The 9842-nt window shown below is 37.3% G+C and overlaps 1 protein-coding gene across 3 annotated transcripts in view; it reads right to left on the reverse strand.

The window, feature by feature from the left end:
• RBL2 (retinoblastoma-like 2) overlaps nucleotides 1–9842 on the reverse strand; it is a 46155-nt gene that overhangs the window by 28061 nt on the left and 8252 nt on the right. Inside the window, exons 4-8 of one of the 3 annotated variants that reach the window (XM_010861938.1) lie at nucleotides 6751–6815; nucleotides 3174–3302; nucleotides 1674–1834; nucleotides 1518–1582; nucleotides 743–929 (exon numbers count right to left, since the gene is read on the reverse strand). In XM_010861938.1, the coding sequence (XP_010860240.1) occupies nucleotides 743–929; nucleotides 1518–1582; nucleotides 1674–1834; nucleotides 3174–3302; nucleotides 6751–6815 (607 nt within the window). Of the gene's footprint in view, nucleotides 1–742; nucleotides 930–1517; nucleotides 1583–1673; nucleotides 1835–3173; nucleotides 3303–4267; nucleotides 4498–6750; nucleotides 6816–9842 lie in introns of those variants that run through there. The other 2 variants (XM_010861940.1, XM_010861939.1) reach the window with 2 other exon arrangements.

Raw genomic sequence — 9842 nt, forward strand, 5'->3', positions numbered from 1 at the left:
ATCATCATCTGATAACTATAAATTTACTTGTTTGGTTATCTCTTATCCATCTCCCCACATCAGAATACTAAACAGGATATTCATAGCTGTTTTGTTCACTGGTGTAGTCCCAGTGTCTAGGATACAATCTGGTATATAGAATATCTTGAGAATATTTGCTGAATGAAAAAAGCAAACCAGCCTTGAGTCTGGTCTTACAGGTGAGTTACCCCCTTGGAATTAGCCACACTGCCTCTGGAAGTACCTGTCAGGAGTTGCTTATTTTCTATGAACACCACACAACAGAAGGGAAACTCTCAGTCTCCATCATCCTGCCTGAAATTACACATGATCCCAAAACTCAGTTTAAGAGAGTTTTCTTAAAGGCTATAGATTCTCAGTTTCCCTAGTGTCTTAGATGAAGGTACTGATTGGGGTCAATCAACATTTCCGAAATGCCTGCTATGTTCAGTATGTAACAGCTGTATATCCCTGGTTCTGTTTTCAGAACCAACAACCAGCATGAGGCATTCGTTGACATTTATATTAAACTCTTTTTCACAGTTCTAACCAAAACTTGTGAAAGTCATGTCAACAAAAATTAAAATAATGACAGAGATAACCTTTCAACTGTGAGAGGTAGGATGTGAATTTTCTCCTTCGTACTGGAAGCCAGTAAAATGCACACACACACAACCACCAGAACACAGCAGGCCCTCGGCACGTCTGCTCGCGCTGCCTCTCTCGGGTCGGCTTGGCTCACCTTGTCGAAGTGCTGCTGCAGGATGTTTTTCATCTGCACCCTCTCAGCGGTCTCTGCTCCTGAACCAGTGTTCAGGCACCTTGAGAGAGTCCCAATTTCCTCTTCAGCATCCTCGCCCAGAAAAATCCGCTCATCTAAATTCCCAACAGATAAAACATACTCCTCATAGGCTTTATTGATGGCTTTACTAGAGGGGGGAAAAAAAAACAGGCAAAATGTACACTTGCAGAACTGCCATTTGAAGTTGTGTGAGGCTACCTGTTTCATTGTTTTCATTTACTAAAGCTTCTAATAGTTCTGTGAAGGTTAGGTTTTAGTGGGATCACTAAGATAAAAACCGAGGAGCATAAAAATGCAGGCGTGCTCCACTGTGCTCAGGCCTTGCACAGGAAGTGTATCTCGCTGACAGTACCCCAGGGTGGGTGCCCTGTACCAAGCTGCCAGCCGAGTTCTCTCTCCTGGCTGCTCCAGGCACCTGTGAAGACGTCAGTGCTTCCACAGCACCATTCGCCACCTGGGTAGTTCCGAAAGGATTTCTTTCAAAAATCATGATCCCAAAACTTAACTATCAAAACTTTAAAGAACAGCCGCACAATTTTCAACTACCTCAAAACATGTGCTTTGAGTAAGAGTTGATAGAACTTTTTACTGCATCCCTATATTCTGCCATAAAACATATTCTAAATTTCTAGGATACAAACAATAAAAACATTAAACTCTGACGTTTCCTGACCACATAAAGTATGAAAACACTTTTTATAATAGAAGTACTCACAAACTCTCTCCAAAATTCCCAGGTTCTAAAAAACCAGTCAGATTTTCTTCTTTTCCCTTAAGGAGCTATGATGAAAAAAAAGATCCTTAAGTCATCATATTAAATCAAGTCTTTACCCAGAAAATATTTTCAAATCATTTCTTTCTACTTACAAACCTTTTTTTCATAAAGTTTCCTAATATAAGGTTTCCAGAAATGTTCCTTTATTCCTTTTGCTTCCAAAACTAAGCCATCATGTAAGGAACACAGTTTCTCAATGACGCAAGGTGGGTCGGAGGAAGGTTTAGAATCCTTAGCATGAAAATCTTCAGATAGACCTATGATGGGTAAAAGCACAGAACAGAGATATCAGGTAGCATTCAACAAGCCTAACTGTAATAAATTAAAATATAAATAACAGAGAGTCTAATCAGCACAGTTGTTGTTAGCACATGTGTGTATAGGAAATAGTGGAAGGTGCTAATTTAACTGTTTAAATACACTTCAAAAATAGCAAACAGCAGTAAAGCTTTTATTATGACTCAAAAGATTTCAGTTATTCAGTTATCTATCTGGAGAGAGTTAAAAAAGAAAAACTAAAAAATTATTTTTTATACTACTATAATATCTACAAAACAGATAAATAAAATTTTGCAAAAAAGTGTTACATTCAAATAAAAAAGTCACTTTGAGAAAAGTTACTGTTCAAAGCACATACTCTTTATATACTTTAATTGTTAGATGTTTTTATTATATTACTTTACAGCCCTTCTTGCCCTAGACTCAATGCAAGGCAAAGGAAAAAAAACACAAATAATAAATAAAAGAAGAGGGAAAAAATGAAGGGAACCAGCGATACAGAAATACAAAAGGGAGTTAGGAAGAAAATAAATGAAAGGTCAGAATACAGAGAACACTAGACTTACCAAACCGGGAGCAACTGAAGTAATTAACTCATCTAACTTTAAAAATCTATCTTGTGAGGCAGACAAGTTGAAATTCTAATCATAACCACTTCAAAACTGACAGTCACTCAGAATCCTACCGAGGTATTATTCAAGCAGCAAGAGCATTACATACTAGTTCAATAAGTACTTTTTAAATATTTGCTTTATAAATCATAATTTGGCCTCTTACTGTATATCATTCATAGAAATTCTACACCTTAAAGTCTACTAAATGCATTACCAAAATAATGATCATTTCCACACACCTTTTAGAGTTGAAAATGCATTTTAATTATTTTAGAACCATAGGTACTCCTCTTCTGCAGAAAAGATTTGAATGAATAAATCTTTCAATAAATCTTCTTTGACCTCCTCCTGTGTGTCAGGCATGAAACTTGCCAACACACAAAACCACCGTCAGCTCGAATGTCATCGTTCCGACTCCAGATTTCTAAATTCCTACTTCTCATTGAGTATATATTTCAGAAACTTCTAAAGTTGTCATCTAACACTTCTAAAACGTTGTGATATTTGCAATTTCTCTTTCTACAAATATTTTTACAGAGAGCTCAACTCCTAGTTCTAAGTACTCTGGGATAACTATGGTGATGAAGCGTGGAAAAGCATTTATGTTCTCTGATGCTAGGAAACCTGTACTATGTACACAACCCCCAAGAGTAAACATAGTGTAGACACGTGAGTCATCTGCGTCCCAGATTTACAAACTCACCTTTAAAATTAGGGTTCACAAGTTCTTTACGATTGGAACATTGAAGGGCATTTCCATAAACTAAGTCCAAAGCACACAGCAGAAGATGATAAGAATTAACCAAATCATCACTAATCATGGGAAAATTACCTATAGGATTATAAACAATTATAGAGTCAAATTTGCATCAACTTTACAATATTATAAAAATAATCTCTTCCTTTAATTAAAATGACATTATACAACAATATGCAAGCCTGACTCAAGAGCTACAGAAAGTATTTTGGCAAATTTACATTTTGAAATATTACTTATTGTTTAATAAATTTCTAAGAGTTTAAGAAAAACCAAAACTTCACTAAAAATGCCATTCACTTAATAGTTGTTAAATAAGCATTTATTAAATGCCTGTCCAAACTTGCTCTCACTGGTTTTTCTTTTGAAAACTCTGAACACAACTTCATAAACTATCTCAAGCTGTAAGAAATTGTTGTATATGAAAATACTTTTCTGTCAGGAAAACCGGTATAAATACTTATTTGGGAAAAGCTCAAAAATTATTAATATAATTATTTTTTAGCATATATGTACTTTAAAAAGACCAGAAACTATAATCAGACTCCTAACAGTAATAGTTCAATGCTTTTTGAAGTAGTAATACAAGCTCATACAAACTAACGCAACAAGATCACAATAAAATATATTTCAGTTCTAGAGAAAATATCCTGGGAATAATTGTTGATGCCTGGTAACCGAGAAAAAAATAAACCAAAAACCTAAACCTATAGAAATATATAACTTTGTAGTTCTGGTTTATCCCTAACATTGAAAATAGGTTTTTACAGGCAGTTAAGAGTTATTCTTAGAAATTAAAATATAGTTCTAGATATTCTGTATCTTTAAGCATATCCCTCTTTCCATTAAACACTGCTTATACATGCTCCATATTGATTTTACATTCTCATAGTAACAGATGAATTCAATCTAAATAGCTAACATACATCTGAAGAATTATTTCTAAGCCTCGACATTTTCACACTAAATACAAACACACACTCATACTACTTGGTTTCAGGCTTTTTTTCTTCTTTCCTCTAAAGAAAGTTACCACTTACCTCAGCATATCAGGATAAGAAATTCATTTTTTTTAATAGTGAAACATTTCAACAAATCAATTTAAATGAATTAAAGAAAGAGAAAAAAATATTTTTCTGTTGCCAAAAACATAAATGATAATTAGTAGGTTAAATTCTGCATTGATCTAACCAAACTAACTTGCTTGGTTTGACTATAAATATGCTTAATATTAAAATACACTCAATTCCTCAAATGTAAAACAGGAAGTGGTACCTACCAGTTTCAAATTAAAAAGCCCATCACTCTGACAAGCCTAAACTTGTCGCTGGTGTGCACTTGCCATAGAAGGAAAAAACCTGCAGCCCAGTAACTTCTTATGAGAAACTTAAATGCCCCTAAAGATCAGAATCTAAATTCCAGAACTCTCCTAACATGACAGAGTCTACCTTTCCAATCCTGACTTTAGAAATAAATCCCACTTTGTGAAATATTTTATCTTTCAATCAACAAAGATAATCTGAGTAAAGACTTGGGATATCATGTAAAACAGGAAGTGGTGCCTAACGGTCTTCAGGCCACAAAGCCCTTCATGACAAGCCCAAACTTGTCACCGGTATGTACTTGCCATTGGAAGTCAACAAAGATAACAGGCAAGTGTTGGCTTATTTATCAGGAATGAGATCATCTGGGATGCCCACCGTTGTGCACAAAGTCATGAAAAAGACGCCCATAAAGAATACACCTCCCCCCACCAAATACTGAAATCAAGAACGGAAGAAAACCAACTGATCTCCTCTACTGGAAAAGATCGTAGTGAAGCATAAGTGATCACAGCACTGGACTGTGAGTGGACAAAGGCCCTTCAGACCAAATAATTACACACAGAATTAATAACAGTAAAATAAAATTCAAACACTGAGATAACTGTGGAGACAAAAATATGCCACCCCAGTTGCTCAGCTGAGACCAAAACCTACTTGAGGGCAATACACTTCTTTTCCAGTAATTTATATACCAGTACTAAATACTTACCTCCAAGTGTACACATACCATAAAAACAGATAAAAATCCTCTAAGTCATATATACCTGCCCATAACCTACTGCCCAGGTTAACATCATATATAACACCAGCCACAGTAAGCCAAGGGGCAGCAGATGTTCAAACCATCATGAAAACAGTTATGCGCTCTGAAGATGTTCTACATTTCATGCCACTGATCACACCACCTTCATCTGCACTAAAGAAACATGCAGTGTAATAGAAAGCAAAAGTAACCAAGAGCTTACTTCTGACAAAGATTATTTTTATTTTCAGTCAAGCATGCAGCTCGGGGAAGGCAGGGTAAGTTGTAACCTATAACAATCAGACAAATCATAGTGACACCAACAGAGTGACACACCCCTGCTGGAGGGCCCACACACCCAGCATGAGACCAAGAGCTAGAAGACGTGGATTCACATCCCAGCTCTTGCTCCAGCAGCTGGTCTCTGGGCCTCAGTAACTTACTCTTTAAAATAAATACACTGGGCAAGCTGACCTAATAGTGAGAATCTCTCCTACTGAAGAAACACCTTTCAGCTCTATAATTCTTTGATTTTAACTTTCTGTTTTATTAGGCTATCTTAATGCCAAAGGCATTCTACACAGTCTACAGAAAAAGCTAAGGAACTGTACTTTCTTTTCTTCCTTAAATTACTAAGAATCATTTTTACATAGAAACACAGAAAGGACAATGATAGTCATAAAAATGTATTTCACTGAATGCAGACCTTGGGCAGGTTAAGTGAGAAGAGAGGGTAGCAAAAATGAGTTCTATCTAAAGGCATTTGATCAAGCATGTTTATCCGAACAAGGCATAAAAAGTAATCTAAATTACTTTGAGAATGATTAGTCCCACTCCATTATGTAATGCATGTCTTGCGCAAAATATAAGTCCAAGACAAAAGCACAGACACACTAATGTGTTTTCAGCCCATAATTCAGAGATAATATGTTTTGGAAAAGATGTTGTGTAAGAAAAAAACTAAAGGATATTCCATTTAATGTACGATATTTGGTATATTGCAAAGAAACCCAATGCTGCGGAGCAACTAGGCCAGTGCACCACAACTGCTGAAGCCTGAGAGCCCTCGAGCCTGTGCTCCGCAAGAGAGACCACTGCAATGAGACGCCTGCGCACCGCAACTCGAGAGCAGCCCCTGCTCGCCACAACTGGATAAAGCTCGTGCACAGCAACAAAGTTCCAGCGCAGCCAAAAATAAATAAATGAATAAATACATTTTTTAAAAAACAGAGGGAGAGAGAGAGGGAGGAAGGGAGAAAATATCAAAGGAAAAAAAAAGAAAGAAAAGAAATTCAAAAGATTTATAAAATGGCAATACTTAAAAAAAAGAAAGCAGGATTCAAATCCTCGAGAAGTTTTTCGGTGAGCATCTTTTCCTGATACACATTATAGGTTGACAGTAGTACCTGAACTTTTAAGTAAGCTAATATTGAAATAAATATTACTCTTTCCTTACCTTTTGCATATATAAAAAGCACCCAACAAAAATGGAAAACTTCAGACACGGTACAGGGCTGTCGCCTTTGGGGGGAGAAAAAAGTCATGAGATAACAGAAGAATCAGAAAAAGACACGACACACGACTGTAAACTGGGTGAGAAACAAAACCCACAGTTGGAGGGAGTGACAGCAGGTTCATTTCTCATGGAAAACGTGCAAGAAGTTCTGCTCCAGTCGAACACAGGTAAGGAAACAGCTGGGAGCGAGGGAAAGCTCGCTCAGAAGAAAACTTCTGAAGAACTGTAGAAGCTTTTCCAGGTCAAGACAGCTAAGGCAGAAAATAAAACGAGTTCTATTTTTTAACGAGTTCGTTAAAGCAGGGCAATGATGCTTATTCCTTGCCATCAACTGGTGAATAAAGCCCTATAATATAAACCAAGGAGAAGGATCTTGTGGTGAATGAGGCCACTAAGACACATGGAGAGCAAGTGTACAGAGTTAAGGACAGTGTGGGAACTAAATCCCAGTCTTCAGCTTCTTCTCCTCAAAGCACCTTGTTAGAATAAGGGTACGAACAAAATAACAATAAGAATGAAATGAACAAAATAACAATAGCTCTTTTGATGACATCGCAAGGCTAATGTTGCTTGAAGACCCATGTATACAGTCAGATTGGCTTCCCAGGTGGCGCTAGTGGTAAAGAATCTGACTGCCAATGCAGGAGATGTAAGAGACGTGAGTTTGATCCCTGGGTAAGGAAGATCCCCTGGAGAAGGGAATGGCAGCCCACTCCAGTATTCTTGCCTGGAGAATCCCATGGACAGAGGAGCCTGGCGGGCTACATAGTGTCGGACATGACTGCAGCAGCTTGGCACACACTCGTGCAGTCAGACAGTCCTCCAGTTTTTTTCCATCACAGCTGATGAACTGTAAACCCTCACTCTCTAAATACATTCCAGATTATATTAAGTCACGAAAAGACTTTTTTGGGGGAGAATGCTGCACGACATGCAGGATCTTACCCCACACAGGGATCAAACCTGTGCCCCCTGCAGTGGAAGCACAGAGTCTTACCCCCTGGACCACCAGGGAAGGCCTACGAGAGGACTTTTCAGTGGAAATTCGGGGTGTCCTATAATTCCTTATATTTCGATCATTAAGAGTACCTGTTGTAGGTACTGTTGTAGGGAAGAAGAGGGAGAAAAAAATAAAAGAGTACCTGTTGTATTTGCTAAGTCATCTGCTAAAGGGAGTTTTAGACCTGTTTTAAACTGGCTTTTCTACCAAAACCTCTGCCAATGTTTAGAGCAGACATGTGTTGGCTCCATATCCCAATACCCTTATTCTTACAAGGTGTTTTGAGGAGAAGAAGCTGAAGACTGGAGTTTAGTTCCCACACTGTCATTAACTCAGTACCCTTGCTCTCCATGTGTCTAGTCTCCTCATCCACTAAGAGATACTTCTCCTTGGGTAGCACATTGTAGGGCTTCATTCACCAGTTGATGGCCAGGGTTAAACGTCATGGCCCTGCTTTAAAAAGCAGGCTTCCCACCACAGACACAGGACAAACTGCGTGGTTTTGATGCCTACCAAGATAAAAGTCAAACTTTTAGGCTTAACCTTCAAGCCATTCTAACTTTCAGTTACAAGATAAGTCCTAGGGATGTAATGTACAACATAATAAATATAATTAACACTGCAGTAGGTTAATATATGCAAGTTGTTATGAGAATAAATCTTAAAGGGTTCTCATCAGAAGGCATTTTTTTTCTATTTAATTTTGTATTGCTATGTGAGATTCTGAATGTTCACTAAATGTATTGTGGTCATCATTTCATAAGTCACATCATTACACTGCACTCCTTAAATTTATATAGTGCTATATGTCAATTCTATCTCAATAAAACTGGAAAGAAGAAAATAAAATTAAGGTACTCCCAAAACTGGCTCTGTAACTTGAAAACTCTGGAACAAACAACCAACTTAAGCCAAATTTCCTCTTTGCTGCTGTGGTATTTTCATTCTTCATCCTCTGCATAGAAGAACATCTATCTCTCCAAATTCACCAAAATGGGTACCCAATGATGGTTACCAAAATCCTACTCATCCTTTCAGACATGTTTCTACTTCTTCCATGGAACATTACCTAACGGGCTTATACAGAGTGAATTATTTTTGCCCCAGAAGTCCTACATTTCTATTATCTTTTGCATTTATACGTGCCTCTCCCTTATAATACTTACTGTAAGCTCTCAAAAGACAGTAACTGTGGGTTTGGGTTTTGGCCTGTTTTTGCTTTTAATATTTGTGTCCTACATAATACCTAACAAAGTAGTTCATATAGTAAACTCTCAATAGTCAATGACAAATTTTCAAAGAACAGTTTATAAGAAGAAGATGGGCTCTCAGGCAGACTCTTTAAGTTTCAGTAAGAGCTCCACACTTACTGTGTGACCTTGGCCAAATCACTTAGCCTTTGAAAGGCTTGGTTCCCCCCACCTGTAACAACAGTATCAACCTCATGAAGCTGAAGTAGTGATTAAATCAAGTAATACATGCTTAATTTAAGTCTTAGCAGAGTCCCTGCACCATAATAAATGCTCAGTAAATGGTATGGATTATTATTACTATGATTAGGGTGATATAAATGTAGACCTTTTAGTAAACTTATCTTAGAATTTTCTTAATTAGAATTAAGTAATATATACACCTAATATAATATGTATGTGCTCAGTCACTCAGTTGTGGCCCACTCTTTGCAACCCCAAGGAGTGTAGCCTGCCAGGCTTCTCTGTCCATGGAATTTTCCAGCAAGAATACTGGAGTGGATTGCCATTTCCTTCTCCAGCAATATAATATATATACATATATAATTAAGAAAATTCTATAATATATATTATAGAATTACATTGTCAACAAAGGTCTGTCTAGTTAAGGCTATGGTTTTTCCAGTAGTCATGTATGGATGTGAGAGTTGGACTATAAGGAAAGCTGAGCACTGAAGAATTGATGCTTTTGAACTGTGGTGTTGGAAAAGACTCTTGAGAGTCCCTTGGACTGCAAGGAGATCCCACCAGTCCATTCTAAAGGAGATCAGTCCTGGGTGTTC

This window comes from Bison bison, unplaced genomic scaffold (genome assembly GCF_000754665.1).
Source record: "Bison bison bison isolate TAMUID 2011002044 unplaced genomic scaffold, Bison_UMD1.0 scf7180017864473, whole genome shotgun sequence".
NCBI classification, from domain to species: Eukaryota; Metazoa; Chordata; class Mammalia; order Artiodactyla; family Bovidae; genus Bison; species Bison bison.